We start from the raw sequence: 22,458 nt of genomic DNA on the forward strand, positions 1-22,458 counted from the left end.
GCATTTTCCTGGGCAGCTTTTTTATAGACAATCAGGAGACTGAACAGAGGTGATCGCAGTACCTTTTTAGGTCTCTGATAAGGCACAGCTGCATGAGGCATGAGTGCAGGCTGTTAATTTTTTATTTTAGGGAAAAGATCCACTCACTGTGGGCTGCTGCACTCTCTCCTAGAAAAAGAAAAAAACAAAAAACCAAAACATCATCCAAGCAAAGAACTTGGCGCTTGGTTTATCTCTGTCTCTTTTCCCACTTAACATCTCACACAATGTGTCCAGCTTCTACACTGGAGTCTGCTGTCCAGGGTTGAGAAATTCGTGTGGACCTGAAGATGCTTATTGGCAGCCAGGCCATTATAAAAGGAAGATGGACTTGACCAGGGAGAATGTAGTAGGCATTCAGCCCACCACCCAGAGGGAGGCTGGTGCCACCCTTGCCAGGATGTGAATGGGACGCCATGAGCCTGTTCTCTATGGAGTTGTTCCCAGACCCTAACAGATCAGAAAATTGAAGAAGCAAAACTGAGCGATCAGCAAAAAGGCCACCATCTTTGTACTACGTCATACGTCAGGTGACATCATCTTAAATCAGATGCCATTTGTCATCTTCATCCTTCTTAAAGGAGACAAGAAGTCGTTGCCCTCACCCCCTAAGAAGGGGCAACTGTGAAAGGCCAAATAATCAGAATAAAGGATAGCCTCTTACATTACATACTTCTGGATTCATTTAAAAAAATTCCCTACATGGTTCTTGTTTTTCTCATGTCACTCAAGAATTGGGAACCACAGCCCTGGACTTGTCTGGGTTTAGGTGCCTGCAGTGGAGACCCCAGTTCCAGAGTCAATCAGTGAACCACAAAGTACCACTTTCAAATTGCTTTTCACACACCTCCTTGTACTAATTTCCTATTGCTGCTGTGACGAATTGCCACAAACTCAGGGGCTAAAACACGAGATTCAGTGTCCTAAAGTGTAGGTGTCAGTGGCCCATGCTCCCACGGGGCTGTGGGGGAGTCTGCGCTTCCTCACCGCTTCCAGCTTCCAGAGGCCACTGTGTTCCTCGGCTTGTTTTGCCTCTTTGTTGCATCTCTTTGACCTCCTCTCCTTCTGACTCTGACCCTCCCGTCTTCCTCTTATAAGGACCTTTGTGATTACATTGGGCCCACCTGGATTGATCCAGGATTAACGCTCATCTCAAGATCCTAATTTTTTCTTTTTGTTTTTGAGATGGAGTCTCGCTCTGTTGCCCAGGCTGGAGTGCAATGGTGCGATCACGGCTCACTGCAACCTCTGCCTCCTGGGTTCAAGCGATTCTCTTGCCTCAGCCTCCCGAGTAGCTGGGATTACAGGTGCGCACCACCACGCCCGGCTATTTTTCTTGTAATTTTAGTAGAGACGGGGTTTTGCCTTGATAGCTAGGCTGGTCTCGAACTCCTGGCCTCAAGTGATCTGCCTGCCTCAGCCTCCCAAAAGTAATCCCCCCAAAGTGTTGAGATTACAGGCATGAGCTGCCACACCCGGCCAAGATCCTGAATTTCATCACCCTCGCAGTGCCCCTGTGGCCGTGAAAGCCTTTGGAGTCGTCTTTGGAGGGCTGTTACTCTATCTGCATCCTTCCGCTCCTCTCTCCTACTCCCTTGTCAAATACCCTTGCAAGGCTGTCTTTTAATTTGTCTTCATATATGGGATTATTTAATCATTAGTCCTAAAATAAACAAAGGGCTAGGGGCTGGGCATCTGGGGTTGTGATCTTGACTGGGTTGCATGATTTGGGGCCATGTGCATAACCCCTGAGGCTCTTTTTTTTCTTACCTACAAAATCATGGGTTGTCTGGCTCATTTCACAGTTAAATTTGAAGTTTCCATATCCATGTATGAGATTTTAATCACTGCTTTCCACTGTCTGCTTTAGGGATTGGGGAGTAGGGTATTTAGAGGTGAAGCAGGAAGAAAGGAATTATGTGTATGTGCTTTACAAATTCACATGTGCTTGAATGTATTTACCCTTGATGTGCTCATTTTATTTCATTTTTATGATTTTTGACGTGTTTATTTTTTCCCACATCTAGAACAGAATAGGTGTGCTGGCAGGGATGCTGTTAAGAACTGTGATAAATGCATTTATGGTTCCTGAAGGTTTACGAATACGGTCATGCTGAGCTGGGGAAGTCCAGCTTCTGCCCTGGGCTTCCTTCACGTGATGCAGTTATTTCGTGTTAAAGATTCACTGTAAAATGCCAGATAAACTTAATAACTACTAATAACCATCTTTGTCAGTTGAGGACACTTAAATTTTATGAATTTTGGGGAAAATATAGGAAGATACCTGAGGAAATAGAATTTTCAATATCATAGGTCTAGCTTTTGATATTACAGAATTTTTGTGCACATGTGGCAATGTGCTTGCTTTGGCTTTCTAAAAAGAATTCAGGTAGCGGTAGACATCTTGATAGCAGTAAAAAAATACAACCAAAAGGAAGGCCTTCACCGTTACCTGAGTGTTCACCATGGACCCCATTGTGCCAGATCCAACAGGGGCATCATTTTCTCTAAGACACAAAACACACACACAATTCTACGAGGTCAGTATCCGGTCCTTATTTTGGCCATTGAAAACCTGAAGATAGAGCAGGTCGTTTGCCAGAGGGCAGGCACCCAGGGGCTCGGGGAGAGGTGCTGCCCTACCCACTTTAGCTGTCTGTAGAGACCATGAACGTGAACACCAGGAGGCTGCGTGCGCCTGAAATTCTGGACTTTACAGCCTGAGGTGCAGCTCAGGCAGCTCAGGTTTATGGAGGCCATTCCTTGTACAGCTAAGCACCTTCCTGTCCTTGGAGGTGTGGGCAGGAAATGTTGAAAGGTGGGTGGCTCTGCCCTCCGGTGGCTTTTCTTTAGTTGGGGATGTCTTAACACACACATCTGAAATAAGACTGGCTCATGCAGAACAAGAGATGGGAAGCTTTGCGTGGTGCCAGGGCTGTTTGGAGGAGCGGAGTTAAAAGATCACACACAGACTTGGGTCTGGCTTTCGTGATGAGGTGCACCCAGTGGGAAGGCCCAGCTGGCGAGGGAGAAGTTGGTACCCAAAGATGTGGGCTGGACTGGCTTCTTTCCTTCAAGGGCCCAGGGAAGGGAGTGTGTGGTGGGAAGGTATAGTGGCCCGTGCTTGCCAGAGGAGTTTGCACATGACATGGTTTAATTTTAGAGAATTTTAGAGGTGTGCCACAATGCAGGTGCCTTTTGTGCATAGCCTCGCCTGGCTGGGCTGTGCAGGGTGGATGGATGAGAGCTTTGATCCGGGATTTTGAAGATGAGTTTTATATTGAATGCTATATCCTTTTAGGTAGAGGCTGTTGGGTAGGAGGAATATTAATATATATTTTTTTAAATTGAGAGTGGGCTAGTTGAATACTTTTTGGGCCTTAAACACTTTGTAGCATCCTTTTTACACCTGTGACTGCTGCCTTTATTCCATAATGCATGAGCAAAAGTGTGGTTGGAATTTAATGGTGTGACTTTTTAGGGGCTTATGTAGGAGCAATATGATCCTTTTGCAAAATAGGAACAGCTTTATGTCAGGATAAACATGGGATTTCAGACATTTCTTGCTTATCATTGTCAGTTTTAAGGATTTCTTCTAACACAGGACATATTTTTGTCTACTGTGATTGTAAAATCTATTGGCTTAATATCAACATTGCTATATGATAATTTTTTTATTAATTTGGTTTCCAAAGAATATTCACTCCATGTGCAATTGATTCATAGGCAAATAAAAATCTATTAGTGGAAATAAAAGATAGTATTGAAGTGTCAATCAAAATGCTGTTAACAGTGTCTTCTTATGTCACTTATGGTCATCTGGTGTCGTGGGTAGTTATGAATTTCTCCTCCTTAAACTACTGACCCTTTATATTTGTCTGAAAGAAAAGGTCACTTCTGTGGGTATCAGAGAGGATGATGCAGGCAGCGACTGAATGCATTTCAATATTAAAAACAACAACATTAAAACAAGCCAACACGACTCAGCATGGTCACTTCTATCTTTACTATTACTAATATATTTCCCCTTTTTTCATCACAGCTTTTTATAACTATGATGCCAGAGGAGCGGATGAACTTTCTTTACAGATCGGAGACACTGTGCACATCTTAGAAACATATGAAGGTGCGTATGCATCTTGGTATCTTTTCTCTTACATGTTTGGGCAGATGGCACACCTTCTCAGTGCCTGCTGGGCAAAGCATTCCTCTGTTACAGACACATAAGACAGTCATGCTTCCTTCTCAGGCTCCCTTTTCTTGCAGATGGATACTGTTTCAGGTAAGGGTAGTAGTGAGGCTGTTGTTTAATACTTTATGAAGGTGAACTTAAAACTGAAATTCCCATTTTTAAACTCATTGGCTCCTTATTTTCAAGCATGTGTAAATCTTTTTTTTTTTTTTCCTTTTGAGACAGAGTCTTGCTCTGTCGCACAGGTTGGAGTGAGGTGGTGTAATCTCAGCTCACTGCAACCTCTGCCTCCCAGGTACAAGTGACTCTCATGCTTTAGCCTCCCGAGTAGCTGGGATTACAGGTGCCCACCACCATGCCTGGCAAATTTTTTTGTATTTTTAGTAGAGACTGCATTTCACCCTGTTGGTCAGGCTGGTCTCGAACTCCTGACCTCAAATGATCTGCCCACCTCAGCCTCCCAAAGTACTGGGATTACAGGTGTGGTCCACTCTGCCTGGCCAAGTGTGTATAAATCTTGATTGTTAACAGTTGACCACTTGATAAAAAATAGGTTTAAGATAGTTTACTTCGTTGTTTTGAGACAGGGTCTTGCTCCATCATGCAGGTTGGAGTGCAGTGGCACAATCAGAGCTCACCGCAGGCAGCCTCCCCCTCTTGGGCTCAAGCAGTCTTCCCACCTCAGGCTCCCAAGTAGCTGGGACTACAGGTGCATGCTGCCACACTCAGCTAATTTTTATATTTTTTGTAGAGACAGGATTTCACCATGTTGCCCAGGCTGGTCCTGAACTCCTGAGCTCAAGTGATTTGCCTGCCTCAGCCTCTCAGAATGCTGGAATTACAGGCGTGAGCCACTGTGCCTAGCCTGCTTCATTGTTTTGATGTGTTTGATGTGAACTAAGATTTTTTCTTTTAATGTCCTCACTTAGATTTGTTAGCAGTATGTCTCAGAGGAACCCCAATTTTCATCCTTTCCTTTTTTTTTAAACCTGTAATCCCCATTTTCTTGGGATGAACAGAGATTTATCATAGTTATATGGGATGCCGTCCAATGAAGCAATATTTTTTTTTTGTTTTTTTTGAGACGGAGTTTTGCTCTTGTTGCCCAGGCTGGAGTGCAATGGCGCGATTTTGGCCCACCACAGCCCCTGCCTCCCAGGTTCAAGCGATTCTCCTGCCTCACCCTCCCAAGTAGCTTGGATTACAGGCATGTGCTACTGCACCCACCTAATTTTGTATTTTTAGTAGTGACGGGGTTTCTCCACATTGGTCAGGCTGGTCTCGAACTCCCAACCTCAGATGATTTGCCCGCCTCGGCCTCCCAAAGTGCTAGGATTACAGGCGTGAGCCACTGCGCCCGTCCTGAAGCAATTGTTATAATTATCCAATAAATAAACTATTGGTGACAGTGGTTTTCCAATGTCCTTGGCTTTTCAGACAATTTGTTTTTATATTTTGTGTTTTGCAAATAATTTGAGCAGGCCATATTTCATTTTATGCTGTGGTTATTGTTGCACAGAAGGGAAGAAATGATGGGCTTGATTTTTTAAAGACTGTTCAGATCTGGAGGTTTTGGTGAGATTGTGTTTTCTTATTGTTGTCGGCTTAATTTCCTGCTTGAAAGGGTGGTTCCCATATAGCATATGAAGAAAAAGGATAATTTCAGTAGAAAAACTGCTTTTTCACAGAGGTTTTTTAGCAAAACCCTTCCACATGGGAGGTTGGGGGTGAGAGGGGAAATTGAAGACATCCCGTAGTAATCAGCAAATTGAACTTCCAACTTGAAATCCACTTTACAAGGAATGAAGTATGCCCAGCTTCCTGCTTGAGGCAAACTGTGACCAGCTCCTGGTAGACTCCTCTGAGAAACACAGACCTACTAACAGATCCATGTTCATGGCCCTTATTTCCCCATCTGATGCATGCTGTACCTTCCCTAAAAAAGTCCTGTCTGAAAAAAAAAATCGACTTTAGTGGCCTCTGCATGGAAGCCAGTGCAGCTCTGCAAAAACCAGCCCCAGCCCTTAAGCGGATGAGTAGTTGTGATGGGGTCTTCTGCTTGTTTTCCGTGTTTACAGCTGACAGCTGTGTTCCCTTATCTCCTCTCAGTATATACTGCATGTGTCTGAGAGGAGACAGAGAGAAATTAAGTAGAGGTTAAGGATCAAACCGCTCATCTCAGACACTTTTCTGATCTGAAGGGAAATGCTCTTGTATCTTTTTTTACTTTTGCTGCCGGTCAGTTGAAGTTGAAATCCTGGTTAATAAACACTGGGCAATGATGTCTTTCCTGAATAGTTAATGATTTCCTGTGGCCCCTGGGCCTGTGGAGACTGCATTTTTGTTCTTTGCTTCATAAGAGGAATGCGTGTGTGGTGGTGGTTTTTTTTTTTTTTTTTGAGATGGAGGCTCGCTCTGTCGCCCGGGCTGGAGTATGGTGGTGCAATTTCAGCTCACTGCAACCTCTGCCTCCTGGGTTCAAGGGATTCTCCTGCCTCAGCATCCTGAGTAGCTGGGATTGCAGGTGGCCACCACCATGCCCAGCTGAGGAATGTGTTTTTTAAACAGTGGACTCCTCGGGCATGTCAGTGGTCCTTGTAATACGTGTAACTTCAAAAATATCTGATTGCAGGCATTTGACTTTTTGGCTGACATCATGATAAGAGATCTACAGTGAACATTAATTTTCTGGGCTAGTCATTCTTTCTAGATTCTGATGAAAATATTTCAGTCTTTGTAAAGGCTCTTTAGCATAAAATGAATTTCCGTTCCTTGACAACTAACTTTTTGGTTTTAATCTGAATCTAATCAGAGAAATGCATTTGGAGAAGTATTAATAGTTTTGACTTTGGGGAGTGTGGTGACTTTTTGTCATTAAATAACAAGAGAATAATGTACTTCCATTTGTTTTCCAATATCTTCTTCTTGTTTTGTCTAAATTTCATGGCTTGTATTAGAGTCTGGCATTTTCTTTTTCTTTCCTTGGCTCTCCTTTTCCTCTAAGATGACTTTTTGGTTTAGCAAGTTTGATTTTCTTTTTTTCTATGATCCTTTCCAGGATATTACAGAGCTTGCTCCGGAGGCTATAATTTCTAGATGATAAATCTTTATTTTAGGGTTCAAAGACTAAATTTACCTTCAAGTTGTGGTTAATTTCTCTTTCTTGAGCTCACGAAGGCTTACAGCATAGAACAAAGAAAATGAGCTTTCTAGCTCATGGTGGAAGTGGAAAGAGCTTTGAGAGCTCATTCGTGCAGACCCCTGCCTTTAAACAATGTCCTATCTCCAGATAGGAGAGGTGAGGCCAGGCCCCAGTGTTGATTGAGTGACTCTTGTCTGGTCAAGGGCGTGCCAATCCTGCTGTCGACTCGTTTCCATAGGGTCCCCAGGGCTTCCATAGGGTCCCCAGGGCTTCCATAGCGTCCCCAGGGTGAGATGCTGCACCAGAGGCAAGCTGCAGGCATTGCCCAAAGTTGAGGAAATTGTCCTTTTGATTCAGCCACATTCAAACTTAATTTATTCAACTCTTTAAAAGGGATAGTGATGCATTTTCTTCTAAAATGACTAGACCGCCATTTTCCTGTGCTGGACTGTGTCCTCCCCGAGTTTGGGACCTGTGTCTTGCCTGTATTTGCCTGTTCCCTGGGTGGATGTCTCTTTTTGGAGCAAGTTGGTTGACTATGTGGAGGCCACTTGCAAGCCGTGCCAGGGAGAAGTTAATTCTGTAACAGCTGTGAATCTTTCTCCTTCCAGCCTCATCCCCTCTTTGCTGTGCCCCAGAGCAGCCAGGTAATCGCTCCGTTCTGTTCTCTCACTCTCCGGTGCAAAACCTCTGCCGGGACATCCTCTCTCCTTCATGCTGAACTCTGTCATGCAGCAGGGTTTGTGGTGTGACCCCTACTTGTCTTAGGGCACTTCCAGTTTCTGAGCTCATGGAGGACAGAGATTGGGTCTAATCTCTTTCTGTATTTGTGGCACCCAGTGTGGTCTCTGGTACATGGTGTGTGGGCTCACTTTGTTGAAGAAGTAGTGCATGCCAAAAATCGTGGGGAGGAAAACCATGATTTTCATTTTGCTTAGGAAGGCCATTAGAAGAGGAATCAACTGCCTATGAACATTATATAAAGACACAAAACTCCTTGCCTTTCATGCCTACTGCTTGGCCCTTCCTCCTCCTGCCTCCCATAGAAAACCTTTCTACTGTGTGTGAAGTGGCCTCTTGTTTGCCTGTGTTCTTGTGCTGTTTGGTGTGCATCTGTTTTTAACAGATATAAGTGTGTCATTATAGTCTTGTTCTGTTTTTTATTTTCCCTGGTGCTCCATTTAAAATGCACTGTGTTCTCTGTGTCCCTTTAGTCCATGGCTCTAACTGCATTGTGTGCACATTTCATGTTTTACTAACTGCCTGCCTCCCCAGGTATGAGCACTTAGGTTGTCCCCGCTTCCCACCACCCAAGATCAAGCTGCCCTGAGCATCCCATGTCCATCTCACTCTGCAGGGCACACAGATGTCTTTGGGCTGCATTCCCAGGACGGGTTTGCTGGGTCTCGGGTGTGGACATGTAGACTTTGGATAAGCAGGGCCTGCTTCTCCCAGGCTGGTTGCCGCAGTGGACACTGCCACCCACGGTGACCAGGGGCTTCCTGCATCCTGCAGTGTTCTGCCTTCTACCACTCTTAACTGTGTACTTTTCATTTCTCTGATTATTATTAAACTGAAGCATCTCTTCATACATGTTGAGGTCTTATGGGTTTCTTCTATACATAGTTTATAAACTTTGCTCATTTTCTTTCTTTTCTTTTTTTTTTTTTTTGAGATGGAGTCTTGCTCTATTGCCCAGGCTGGAGTGCAGTGGCATGATCTCAGCTCACTGCAACCTCTGCCTCCCTGGTTCAGGTGATTCTCAGCTTCCCGAGTACCTGGTATTACAGGTGCACGCCACCACGCCCAGCCAATTTTTTTTTTTTTAGTAGAGACGGGGTTTCGCCACGTTGACCAGGCTAGTCTTGGAACTCCAGACCTCAAGTGATCTGCCCACTTCGGCTGCCCAAAATACCAGGATGACAGGAGTAAGCCACCACTCCTGGCCTCATTTTCTTACTATACTTAGTTGCTGTCTTTGTCTCTGTATTATTTCCTTATATATTCTAAGACGTTAATCTTTGTCAGTTTCAGAAAAGAAAGGACATGTTGATGTTGAAACTGCAGGAAGACTGTAATAGGATAAAGGACAGTTGTTGAAACTGAGTACACAGCTTTGCATAACTCACTCAACTGACCTTTCTTTTTCCTTTTTGATATACGAGCATTGTGTCATAGATGGGCTTTGATATATGAGCACTGTGTCATAGATGGGCGCTGATACTGGGCCAGCTTATCAAAACCACTGAACTTGACAATATGGCTATCAGGAGATAATCCTTCAAATGTGTGGCTGAAGTCTAGGCATTTTGTATCTGAGGTTCCCCCAATCAGTCTGTTGAGTCTCCAGTCAAGAGAGTGAAATGAGTTCAGTTCGTCATAACTGGGTCTTAGCAAAACCTTTGCCAGAGTCCTGGCAGTTTCTGTCCTCTTTTCTGGATATGCAGACAACAGCTGTTTAGTAATCCCTTGGGGATTCTGCTCATCTTAACACCATCACTTTCTGGTTCACAATCATCCTTTTCATCCCTGGTTGTGAAAATTTTCACCTTTTGAGAGAGGTGGAGGCCAGTTGCTGTGACAATGGCCCGTTTTCACATCTGTCTGATCTTTGGTTCTGAGGTTTGCCTTTTTAATAGTGTAAAGAAACCCAGTATTTGGTTATTCTCTGGGAATTTACCCAGCTCACGTTTTCCAAGTGCCCTCTGTCACTCTCTGACAGGGTCCTTTGTTCCTATGGGGCAGAGTTGGGATTTGTCTTTAAGCTTTTTTTTTTTTTTGAGATAGAGTCTTGCTCTCTCATCCAGGCTGGAGTGCAGTGGCATGATCTTAGCTCACTGCAACCTCTGCCTCTCGGGTTTAAGCAATTCTCCTGCCTCAGCCTCCTGAGTAGCTGTGATCATAGGGGCTTACCACCATGCTTGGCTAATTTTTATATTTTTTATTAGAGATGGGCTTTCACCATGTTGGCCAGGCTGGTCTTGAACTCCTGACCTCAAGTGATCCACCTGCCTTGGCCTCCCAAAATGACGGGATTATAGGCGTGAGCCACTGTGCCTGGCCTCTTTGAGCTTTTGATTAGCTTTCCAGAAACTAGATGGCCTGGAGTGACTTCAGAATGTTTGGGAGTAAAAAATCATCCATCTGAACTCACAAATGGTGGGGTGCTTGGAGGCTGGATACTGATGGTAGACCCCTAGGCCTTTGCAGGGGCAGTTCCTGTCCTCAGCCTGAGAGGGGTGCCAGGGGTGTGGCTGGGTCTGGTCCCTTGTTGAAGGGACTCTTCTGTGTGGCATCCATGGCATGCGGATGGTTCGAGTGTGTCTTTCTTTCTGCTCTCACTATTTTCTTTCTCTCGCCACTTGGAAGGAGCGAGAAGTGGAGCCTGGGCCAAACCCAAAGGGCAGGTGTGTCCTGTGCTTGGCCCTGGAGCTTCCTGTGGGTTGAGGGCTGTATTGTTGCTACAGAAGTACTTTGTGAGGTCGTGGCTGCTCCAGGAAAAGGTGCCCTGTCTTGAAGTGGGAGGAAGTTCTCTCTCAATGGGTTTTCTGTTTCGGGGCAGCGAGATGCTGACATGTGCCCTTGGAGAGGTCTTGGTGTAAATCAGGCAGAGGGAGAGTGAAGAAAATGCACACACAAGGAGCCTACTCAGGGCCAGTGGTTGAAAGGACAAGTCCTGCTCTTGGAACTGTGCATCTGAACTTCAAACTGCTGCTTCCGAACCACATGAGATGACGGAGGTGAAGGTGTGGAGGCCCGTGTGTGAAGGTTGCCAGCTGGGCTCCGGGTGCGCTGTTGAAATGCTCTCTGGGAAACCACGTAGTATATCTCCAAAGCCTTAGGCTCACTGAAAAATGCTGGTGACAAACTGACCTCACTGGTTCTGCCAAACAGTGAGTTCTACACATCATGAATGTATTGTGAGGACCCTAACACGTCTCTTTGTACTAACTGTTTCAACTTTGTGTTTGTTTAGGGTGGTACCGAGGTTACACGTTACGAAAAAAGTCTAAGAAGGTAAGTCCTTCTTCTTAAACACAGTGCATATCTCTTCATAAATCACACCTTGAGAGGAAATCAGTTCCATCTCATTTGTGTCTGAGGGTTTTACTTCTATATCTCTTTCTCTGAATTTAAAAAAATATATGGGTAGGAATGTGAACGAGCTTGGATTGTTTTCTTCTGAACAATATGTGTACATAGAAATTGTAGCTTCATCTCCGTGAGTGAATTGCTGGTTTGTGATATAGTGTTGGCCTGTTGTCTTCTGTTCGTGAATTTTGTGTCCTTTTTAGGCCTGTGTGTGTCAGAGAATGATCCGAGTAAAGCGACTTCAGGAAAAAAATTATTTCTCATAGTTGTCAATCTTATGTTGTCCTTAATAACAGATTAGCAAATTTGCAAAGCTCATGCGTGCTGTTTCCCTCTTGCATATAACTGTTTTTACTCTGCCTAAGTCAAGCTGTGAAAAAAGGAGTTCTGCTCTCCTAGAGCAGTTTGCATGAGTGGTTGTTTGAATTTCTGAAACTAAGACATGTAATTACACCTCGGATCATTGTGGTGGGCACTCCCGTACACAATTCTGTTGTGGCTTTAACATTCTTAGCTTCACAGAACCTAATTATGGCTCTTCTGTTTCATTCTACGATGTTAAGATTTTGAAGTAACCTCTATTCTAAGCTGTGGTTGGGCTGTCCACGTTACCCGATATGTTTTAATATCTAATTATGTTTGACCCGATATGTTTTAATATCTAATTATGTTTGACGGATGGTTCATTTTACTTTTGTGTCCTAAATTTGCCTCTCATTATCTCCTTATTGGGCTGGACTCTGGATTGTGGTCCTGAGCCTGTAATAAGTCCTCCAAAGTCTAGTGGCCCAAGTGCCAGGGTCCTTCCACTCTGCCTTCCCCAGAGCCCCTAACCCAGGCTTTGCTGAGCAGGTCAGAATGGGTCATCCTCTCGCAACACCAGCACTTGGGAAGGGTCCAGGGTGGTCCCTATGGCAGCCATCCTTTGGCACAGTCATGTCTAATGTGAGAGACAGTGTTAGGAAATCAGTGAGCCAGATCTGCAAATTGGGACCAGGACCTCTTACCTCCACCTTGCCAAACTCAGACTGGGCTACAGGTCTCTACACATCCAGTGACCTATAGCCTTGAAGTTTGCACAAGATCGATTTCAATCCAGTGGATGGTGGAATAGATTTCTCCAAGGAAAGTTCTATTTTCACATTGGTTTTCCCTTCCCCAATCAAGAGTGAATTCCAGCCAGGCCCAAAGATATGCACCTGTAGGCCCAGCTACTTGAGAGACTGAAGTGGGAGGATTGCTTGAGCTCAGGAGATTGAGACCAGCCTCTGCTGGTCATAATGAGTGAGATCTATCCCTAAAAAAATAGTGTGTATCTGCAGATGAAACTCTGAATTTGGGAAAGCTGCAGTTGAAACCTTTAGTAATAAGAGATTAAGATCATGGACTAATATGCCCCTCCCCCATCGCATTCCTACATAGGACACAACTGCCACATCCTGGGCTGGATGTGCCCCAGGCAAGCTGTTCCTTTTTCTTTGAATCTTACTTGGTATTTGTTATCACCTTCCCCAATTTGAGATCTCTTCCATTCCCACAATGCCTCCCGAAACCACAGTATTTCTGCACTACACCTGGGCACCTAGACATCATAACTCATTCATAACTCATCAACACAGTAGAGCTGGGTAGGCCGTAGCTATTTTTCCATCTAAGATCTCCACTGGTAGATGAATAAATCCAAGCTTTACAGAGATTATAAATTTGTAAGGGGCCTCCTAGGCAGTAGCAGAAAAGGGATGTGGGCCCTAGGAATCCTGGCACCACGTGTCTGTAAACAACTTTCCTGTAGTTATAAGTGTGCAGTTGATCAGGGGTGGTGCTGAGCAGGCCCAGCGGAAGTTGCGCATTTCAAACCTGCAGGTGTGTCCAGCCTCACTCAGTCATTATCCTTCCTGTGGCTTCATGATTCTCCAGTGGGTTTGCTGAGATTGAGGGTTGTCTCCGCCTGTGGACATGGACAAGACTGGGACTGGTTTTTTGTTTTTCTCCCCCATCTGGGTGGACACCTATTGCTATCATGGAAAGAAACCCAGGAGGGTGTACCTGGGATTTGGAGGTGTCCCGGATAACCAGGACCTGAACACAGCAACCCAGCGTTGGGTCCCTTCAGACTTTTGTTTTTTTTTAAGTTAATGTTTTATTTTTTTGGAGACAGGGTCTCACTTTGTGGCTCAGACTGAGTGCGGTGGCATGATCATAGATCACTGCCACCTCAACTTCCTGGGCTCAAGGTATTCTCCTCCCTCAGCCTCCCAAGTAGCTGGGACTACAGGTGCACACCACCATGCCTAACTAATTTGTAAAAAAAATTTCGGCAGAGAAAGGGTCTCACCATCTTGCCCTGGCTGTTGGTGAGCTCCTAGGCTCCTAGGCTGAAGTGATCCTCTCACCTTGGCTTCCCGAAGTGCTGGTTGCAGGTGTGCACCTCTGAGCCTGGCCCAGCCTTGTTTGTTGCTCAGCCTCTGACTCTCTGCCTGACGCCTTCCCTCTCTGTGATAATTCTTCTTTATATGGAATTTGGCCACTTTCCTTGTTGGCAGAAGCAACATGAATCATTGGTGCCTGCTAGACCAGTTCAGCCCCCTGCCTGCCCCCTGCCCACCCCCTGGCCTTCCCAAACTTGATTAGTAGCTTGTTTTCTGCATCATTCAGGGCTGAATGCCGGGGAAACCCATGCAGAAGCTTCCATTCCCACAACAGGTGCCTTGAAGCCACAGGGGTGCCACTTTATCCATTTCTGCTGCATGCACTAAATCTCATGCAGGAAGCGGTAGCTGGGTTGCGTTGCACTGCCCAAGACCCCAGCCCTGTTGCCTCTTTTCTTACCTTTGCTTTATTCCAGTAAGGGAGTTATTTTGCTTGCTCAGAAAGCAGGACCCTAAGTTTTTTTTTTTTTTTTCCTGAGGCAGAGTCTTGCTCTGTCACCCAGGCTGGAGTGCAGTGGCAGGATCTCTGCTTACTGCAACCTCCACTTCCTGAGTTCAAGCGATTCTCCTGCCTCAGCCTCCTGAGTAGCGGGGATTACAGGTGCCTGCCACCACACCCGGCTAATTTTTGTATTTTTAGTAGAGATGGGGTTTCACCATGTTGGCCAGGCTGGTCTTGAACTCCTGACCTCAAGTGATCCACACACCTGAGCCTCCCAAAGTGTTGGGATTACATCGTGCCTGGCCTCGGACCCAAACTCTTGATAAAGCTCTTTCTGGCACTTCACAGAATGTGCCTGAGGCTGAATGTCCTGTTGAGAAACTCTCCCCAGGCTTCATTCTCTTGGGCTCACATGTGCATTGCACTTGAGGGAGGTTGGCCAGCTTATCAGCAGAAGCTAGGGTGTACCCCCAGGTGTTGTGCAGATTGGGCGAAATTCCACATGTCTTCCTGTATTTTGCCAGAGGGCCCCCCTGTTGGGGAGGTCTCTGAGAAAGTCTCTGTGGGTCTGGGTACATGGTCAGTGCACAAGGGACAATTGGTGATGTAAACCAACTTTCATCATTTTGAAAGAGGAGACCATCATCAAAAATTGCTTTTGAGACATCAGTTGGCCTTTGTTCTGCCTGCATTGAGGCCAAAAAGGTGTGATCTATGGAGCAGCCTGCAAATTGCCTGTATCTTTGTGGACTTTTTCCTTTGCAAGTGTGTTGCCTGTTTGCTTCTAAGACATCGGCAGACTCTGCAATACAAGCCGAATGAGTTGCCGTCTTTTCCACTTCTTTGTATTTTCTTTGATATGTTAAGACTTAAAAAATTAAGAGCGATCTAGCCACCCCTCACCCCACCTTTTTGGGAACTATTGTTTGATTTACATTCAGCAATCCTATTGATAATAAAAGCTACTGTTGTTTTTTTTTTTTCTCCCAAAGGGTATATTTCCTGCTTCATATATTCATCTTAAAGAAGCGATAGTTGAAGGAAAAGGGTGAGTCTGGTCTTGATGTTTAAATGAAGAATTGCAAGTACTATATTTGGCCTTGCTGCTCTTTTGTACGATGGCGTAATATGAGAGGGTCAAGACAATGGGTGTGATTGACTCCTGGGGGACAGGAGTTTTGGGGAGAGAAAGGGGACTTGTGATTCAGAGTTGTGTTTAACATGGCTTTGATCCTTTACAGAGTCTGAAGTCAGCACCATACTTGGCAGTCACTGTCCTTGAACCTGGGGTCCCTATTGGAAAACATTCGCCCTGGTGCTCTGTGCTTCCTCTGTGAGCTACTGAATTCATTTGGCAGAGACTCCAAAGCCCCCCAGCTCTGAGTCCCCTTTTTTTTGGGGAAGACATTGCAGGCTGTGATATAAATGGAGTTTAGGGTGAAGCAACAGTTGTTAAATTGGGACATGCATGAGTTTACATTTTGTCTAATTGTGATGTATGTTTCCTAGAGGTCATAAAACTGATGTATAAGATCATTAAAAGGACATTTCTAGAACAGGAACCCATTAGGCAGGAATGGCAAATGAATAACCAGGTGTGAACTTGGAAGAAGGAACATTAAAATGTTTTCTTTTTTTGTCTCTGCTACATCTTCACACTCAGTTAAATATGTAAATTACAAAATTACTAATCATATGATTACTGCATAATGACATCTCTTTGGCTGATTACAAAATTGCCTTTCCAAGCACTGTACTTTTAACATACGAAAAGAACCGTTCAGGTTCCATAGTTCCATGATGCATACTTAAAATGAAGAAAATAATTTAGAGGCGTGAATGATGATGACCTGCAATATGGTACTTTTTAGACAGATAAAGTGTTTTGTATGCAAAGTTTTAAAGGGAAGAAAAAGAAAGTTGAGACTTTTACTCTGTGGAAGTAACTGGATCAAGCGTGCATTTAGTGTACTTTATATCTGCATTAGAATCCTTATACAGGGCAGACTGTGTATGATTATTTAAAAAGCACTTTGATATATACAAAAGAATATATGTAAAATGTAATTATGAAGCATGATAATAAAGTGAACAACAGGTTATTCTGAGTCTCAATAAGTAGAGTCACACCTAACCAGACAGGCAGACAGAGACACATTTGGTTCCTGTTCCTGGGCCTTCTGGTCCAAGGTGCCCCACTGTGGGCAAATGCATAGAGCTATAGTGAAATGAACAGTTTAGAAACAATTTCCCTGCTGTTGCTTTGGGTTCCCTGTGATTGTTCCCCACACTCTTTTCCTGGCTCTATCTGTCTCTCTTGCCATGGCCACTCAAGCCTAGCTGCCCAACAGCTCCTTCCCTGAAGAACCCCGGCCTTCAGGCTTGACAGGTGATCTCATCCCTCTTCTTTTCCTCCAGGTTGTTGTAGACTTCCACCTTCCCTTCTTCTCCTGGTCCTTTCCCCTTTCTAGTGCCAATGTGGGACATGCTTTCATCCCATCTCTGCCTGCCTTCTTGCTCTCCAAGTTTATTGTCCTGTCTCTCTTGCAGAGTCTGTCTCTTTCAGGATCTGTCTCTTGCTGGTCTCTTGCATGATCGTTCTCATATGGCCTCTGTCTTGCAGGCTGCCTTGTAAGCCTCTCTTTCTTGCATGAGCTCTCTCTTGCATGATCTGTCTCTTGCAGGCTCTGTCTTTCTTTTACAGGCTCTGTCTTTCTCTTGCAGGCTCTGTCTTTCTCTTGCAAAGCTCTCTCTCATGTGATCTCTCTCACAGTATCTTGCTTGCATTGACTCTCGTGAAGGATCTCTTTTGCTTTGTCTCTCTTCTTTCTGGATGCTGACTTCACTCATTCTCAGACATCCCAAATGATTACTCTATGCCTGTTACCACTGATTCTGTACCTATTCCCCCATAACCAAAGCAATTCCCATTTTGTCCTCCATGCTTTTCCCAGTACTGACATGGTTAGCAATGCCTCCTTATGTCCAGACCTCACAGTGTCTTCTCATCCTCCGCCTCTGGAGCTCCACTGCAGCCTTGGACACGTTGGTCCCTGCTTCACTGAAAGCCCCTCTTAACGCCGATACCCTCATCCTCTTCTTGTTATGCTGACCTACTGCTCAGGCATGTCACCTTCTCCTCTGTCCTGTGTCTGCTACTCTGAGGGTGCTGTCCTAGCCGTCTCCTATTTCTTTGTTGCCCCTCCCTGATTGACATGGCCTCTGTTGCGTTCCCCTCTTCAGATGATCTGTCTCTATGGGTGATGCTCACATCGGGACCACCAGCCCTGACTTTTGTCTCTTCACCCCTCATTCAGTTAGGCAGCCAAGTAACTAATGAGAATCATCCCCACTATTGGGTGAGCATCTGCTATGTCCCATTCATTCTCTTTTCCAAAAAAATTATTATTATTTTTATTTTGTATTGTGTATTTTTATTTTTTGAGAGGGAGTCTTGCTCTGTCACCCAGGTTGAAGTGCAGTGGCGAGATCTTGGCTCACTGCAGCCTCTGCCTCCAGGTTCAAGTGATTCTCCTGCCTTAGCCTCCCCAGTGGCTGGGACTACAGGCATTCACCACCATGCCCAGCTAATTTTTGTGTTTTTTTTTTTTTTCAGTAGAGATGGGGGTTTCACCATGGTGGCCAGGCCGGTCTTGAACTCGTGACCTTAAGTGATCTGCCCGCCTTGGCCTCCCAAAGTGCTGGGATTACAGATGTGAGCCACTGCACCCGGCCAAAAAATTATTTTTAGATTTGACAAAAAAAAAATTATATGTATTTATGGTGTACAACATGATGTTTTGAAGTATGTATACATTGTGGGATGGCTAAATCAAACTAACTATGTGTGCATTACCTTACATACTTATCATTTATTTGTAGTGAGAACACTTAAAATCTACTCTCAGCAATTTCGAGTATACAATACAATGCTATTGACTGTAGTCACCTTGGTGTAGGATAGTAGGCCTGTTGAACTTATTCCTCCTATCTAACAGAAACTCGGTGTCCCTTTGACCCATCATTTCCTCACTCCGCTATGTCCCATTCATTCTTTTTTTTTTTTTTTTTGAGATGAAGTCTTGCTCTGTTGCCCAGGCTGGAGTGCAGTAGCATGATCTCCGCTCACTGCAACCTCCGCCTCCTGCGTTCAAGCGATTCTCCTGTCTCAGCCTCCCGAGTAGCTGGGATTACAGGCGCACGCCACCATGCCTGGCTAATTTTTGTATTTTTAGTAGAGACAGGGTTTCACCACGTTGGCCAGGCTGGCCTTGAACTCCTGACCTCACGTGCTCTACCCGCTTTAGCCTCCCGAAGTGTTGTGATTACAGGCGTGAGCCACCGCGTGGAGCCCCATTCATTCTTAAAGATGCTCTGCCTTGATGCTCTTTCCCTCAGTCTTGCCAGCAGCCCTATGAGGCAGGCATTATTGGGGTTACATATTCTTGAACACTGGCAGGTAACAAGGTGGTAACAAAGGTAAGACAATAAAGCCAGATCAAATGCGTTAATGCCAGCTGGCACGTTAATCCCAGGGATCCACTGGGCCTACCAGAAGGGAGGAACCTAAGGCGGAACCAGAACCAACAGCAGGACATGGTGCATGCACTGAGGCCCTATTCACATGGTGGAAGGGAGGTCATTGAGCTCCAAGCTTCTCATAGCCAGTGTGAGGAGCACCAGTGGACTCAACCCAGGATCCGTAAGATGAAAACAGCCCAGTCGTTGTTGCAGATCCTCATACTGTGAGTGGAAGGAAATTTCTGCCTGCAGAGTTTATAGGGATGACACCTTAGCATGTAATGAACCGCATTTCCATCAGCATCCTTACTGGGAAACTTGGGGACATCCTTGGCAGGGCTGTTTTAATAGTCATGTTCTTCAGTAGACACTGATGGTGGCCCATGAAAGGGTCATTTTGTTGTTGTTGTTGTTGTTGTTGTTTTTGAGATGGTGTCTCGCTTTGTTGCCCAGGCTGGAGTGCAATGGTACAATCTTGGCTCACTGCAACTTCCGTCTCCCGGGTTCAAGTGATTCTCCTGCTTCAGCCTCCTGAGTAGCTGGGATTACAGGCCCGCACCACCACGCCCGGCTGATTTTTTGTATTTATTTATTTTTAGTAGAGACGGGGTTTCACCATGTTGGCCAGGCTGGTCTCGAACTCCTGATCCACCCACCTCGGCCTCCCAAAGTGCTGGGATTACAGGCGTGAGCCACCACACCCAGCCCAAAGGGTCATTCTTCATAGCAGTTTTCTAGGGGATGGTTTTGCCTGCACCCTTCCCTCTGATGTCTGGTTCTGGAACTATCCATGAGACCACCGTTCTTCCAGGGTGCCCATTGTCTCTTGCTTTGGGATCCTCCCTTCAACTGTCAATAAGTCATTGCAGGCCTGATCCCCAATCGTGAGCCAAAGTCAGGGTTCCTTCCACAGGTCTGGGCTCTGTGCACATCAAGGGATGTAGGTGGGACCTATTGTACCATCCCTTGGCATTCCATGCTGGCCACATTCTTGCCTGTTCAGGACACACAGACAACCTGTGGGGCCAGCTAGCCTAACTACACCAGCCACAAATTCACTCTCTCCCCCTAACCCTCAGTAGTCTGAGTCTTACTTAGCTTAGTGCCTGACCCAGAGCACATGCCCAGGAAGCAGTGGTTGATTTGATGAAAACCAGCGCATAAATCGGTAATGAGTTAAGAATAAGTCAAGGGGCTGGGCGCGGTGGCTTATGCCTGTAATCCCAGCAGTTTGGGAGGCTGAGGTGGGAGTATCACCTGAAGTCAGGCGTTCAAGACCAGCAAGACCAGCCTGGCCAATATGGTGAAACCTCATCTCTACTAAAAATACAAAAATTAGCCGGGCGTGGTGGTGGGCACCTGTAGTCCCAGCTGCTTGGGAGGCTGAAGCAGGAGAATTGCTTGAACCTGGGAGGCAGAGATTGCAGTGAGCCGAGATTGCACCACTGCACTCCAGCCGGTGTGACAGAGCGAGACACCGTTTCAAAAAAGAAGAGTAAGTCAAAGGTTAAACTTTTGGGGCGGAGGAAAAAGGATAAGAAAGAGGATACAGAGTTTAATCAGAGTTGGCATCAGATAGAGTAACCATGGACATTTGGAAGCTGTAACCTCTCTCATATTTCGCCAAGGATAACTGCTTCCTGTATTATCATGTAATGAGTTTTATGCGTGATGGAAAATGTAAAAGTCATCTTAACCCAAACCTGCATTTTAATGCCACATGGACCGGCTGTAATTTATGGCATCTTTAAGATAGATGGGTACACATATTATGAATATACTTTCCTTTTGCCAGACCTTGACGTTCTGTAGACTTTTAATGGAATATTATTTGCCTCTTTCATCTTACCTTGACGTATGAGGTGGATGGCTTACGTGCAGGGTAATGTATGAACCTTCCCAAGCTCTGTACAAATATAACTTGTCATTCGTAGAGACGTATGTATTTATATGTGTGCATGCAGTCTTATTTGTAGATTTTCTTCCCATTTGCTTCATACTGAACGCTATGGCCTAGATGTGAAATTTACCAGGTACTACTCATAGCAGGCAGTGAAACCGTGGACTCAGCTGCTCTTTCCTTCTTTCCTCCCAGGCAGCATGAAACAGTCATCCCGGGTGACCTCCCCCTCATCCAGGAAGTCACCACGACACTCCGAGAGTGGTCCACCATCTGGAGGCAGCTCTACGTGGTGAGAAAATGAGATATTCATTCAAAGCTTAGAAATAGAGAGTGGGCTTTTTTGACCCTGATATGCCAATGGGATGTTTTTTTTTCTCAGCGAACCTTAAAAGCAGAGCTTCTGAGACAGAGTTTTACTCGGAAATGGCAAAGGAAGCGACATGGCTGAGAGTTTAGCCCCTGCTGGGGGCTGTGTGCCCTTCGACCTGCCATGTATTTGGGTGTATTACAGTGAGCTGTAGCAGAAGGGACTGTAGGATGTGTCTTTCCTTGCATTGGAAGGAGAAATGTGGTTGTTTCAGGCCCCTGGAACGCGGGATCGGGCAGTGGGTGTTGATGTCACCTTTTAAACAGTAATAGGTGCTTATTTAAGGATCCGGTAGAGGGCAATTACTATTTTTTTTTTTTTTTTTTTTTGCCGTTGTCTGACAGTAGGTAATACCTCTTATCATTTAAGAAAAACAACAGAGTCTTCTAGATTTACCTGTGTTTGTGACAGGGATAGGGAAATATTTTACATTCTAGCTTCGTGTGCAATTGTCCAGTTCTCCTGATCACAGAAGAAGTCTTATTAATGCAGAGAGGTTGAAGCTCTGACATCTTCCATTTCGTATTCCCTCAGGGCATTTCTTTGCACATAAATTCATATTTGCAGAAGATTACCTTTTGTTAAGCTTGTATTTCTATTCAGAGTGTTGATTTCTCATATGCTAATGTTATTACCACCAAGCCAGGGCTCTGGAAGGAAGTCGGTACGTTCATTTCTTGAGAACATAGAAAACTTCCTAAAGTCCTGCAGCTGCTTGTTGGGCAGGCTTGTTGTTTTTGATTATACAGTGGTTTCCTATAAATGCACAGTAATAAGCAGTTGCAGTAATTGTCATCAAACGTACTGAAAAACCTAAAAGCGTAAAGTTAGCCATGAATGTTTTGTGTAAATCTGAGCAATTCTGTAGTCAGGGTTTCATCTTCAACTTAGCAATTTTTAAACAAAAATATGGCAACAAAACAAACAGGAGTTGATGCTAATAGTCAGTGGACCTACTTAAGTCTGTAACCCTAGAGTAGGTATTCTTAATGAGCACCTTGGTTTCCTTTTACAAAACTTAAATTTGCCTCTGATAGACTTACATGGTTGGATTTGTGCAAAGAAAGCTAACCCCAAAAATGGCTATAATATTTTCATATGGGCTGGGCGCAGTGGCTTATGCCTGTAATCCCAGCACTTAGGGAGGCCGAGGCGGATGGATCACCTGAGGTGAGGAGTTTGAGACCAGCCCGGCCAACATGGTGAAACCCCGTCCCTACTAAAAATACAAAAATTAGCTGAGCATGGTGGAGCATGCCTGTAGTCCCAGCTACTTGGGAAGCTTAGGCAGGAGAATTGCTTGATCCTGGAAGGCGGAGGTTGCAATGAGC

General features: G+C 45.1%; 1 protein-coding gene across 6 annotated transcripts in view; it reads left to right on the forward strand.

Moving 5' to 3' along the window:
* The window catches only part of DOCK1 (dedicator of cytokinesis 1), a 561,485-nt gene that overhangs the window by 65,465 nt on the left and 473,562 nt on the right, over window positions 1–22,458 (forward strand). For all 6 annotated transcript variants that reach the window (XM_063607571.1, XM_034931700.3, XM_034931698.3 and 3 more), the window contains exons 2-5: window positions 4,082–4,165; window positions 11,350–11,390; window positions 15,329–15,384; window positions 20,953–21,049. In XM_063607571.1, coding sequence (XP_063463641.1) covers window positions 4,082–4,165; window positions 11,350–11,390; window positions 15,329–15,384; window positions 20,953–21,049 — 278 coding nt within the window. The remainder of the gene's footprint in view (window positions 1–4,081; window positions 4,166–11,349; window positions 11,391–15,328; window positions 15,385–20,952; window positions 21,050–22,458) is intronic.

This window comes from Pan paniscus, chromosome 8 (assembly GCF_029289425.2).
Source record: "Pan paniscus chromosome 8, NHGRI_mPanPan1-v2.0_pri, whole genome shotgun sequence".
Lineage (NCBI taxonomy): Eukaryota > Metazoa > Chordata > Mammalia > Primates > Hominidae > Pan > Pan paniscus.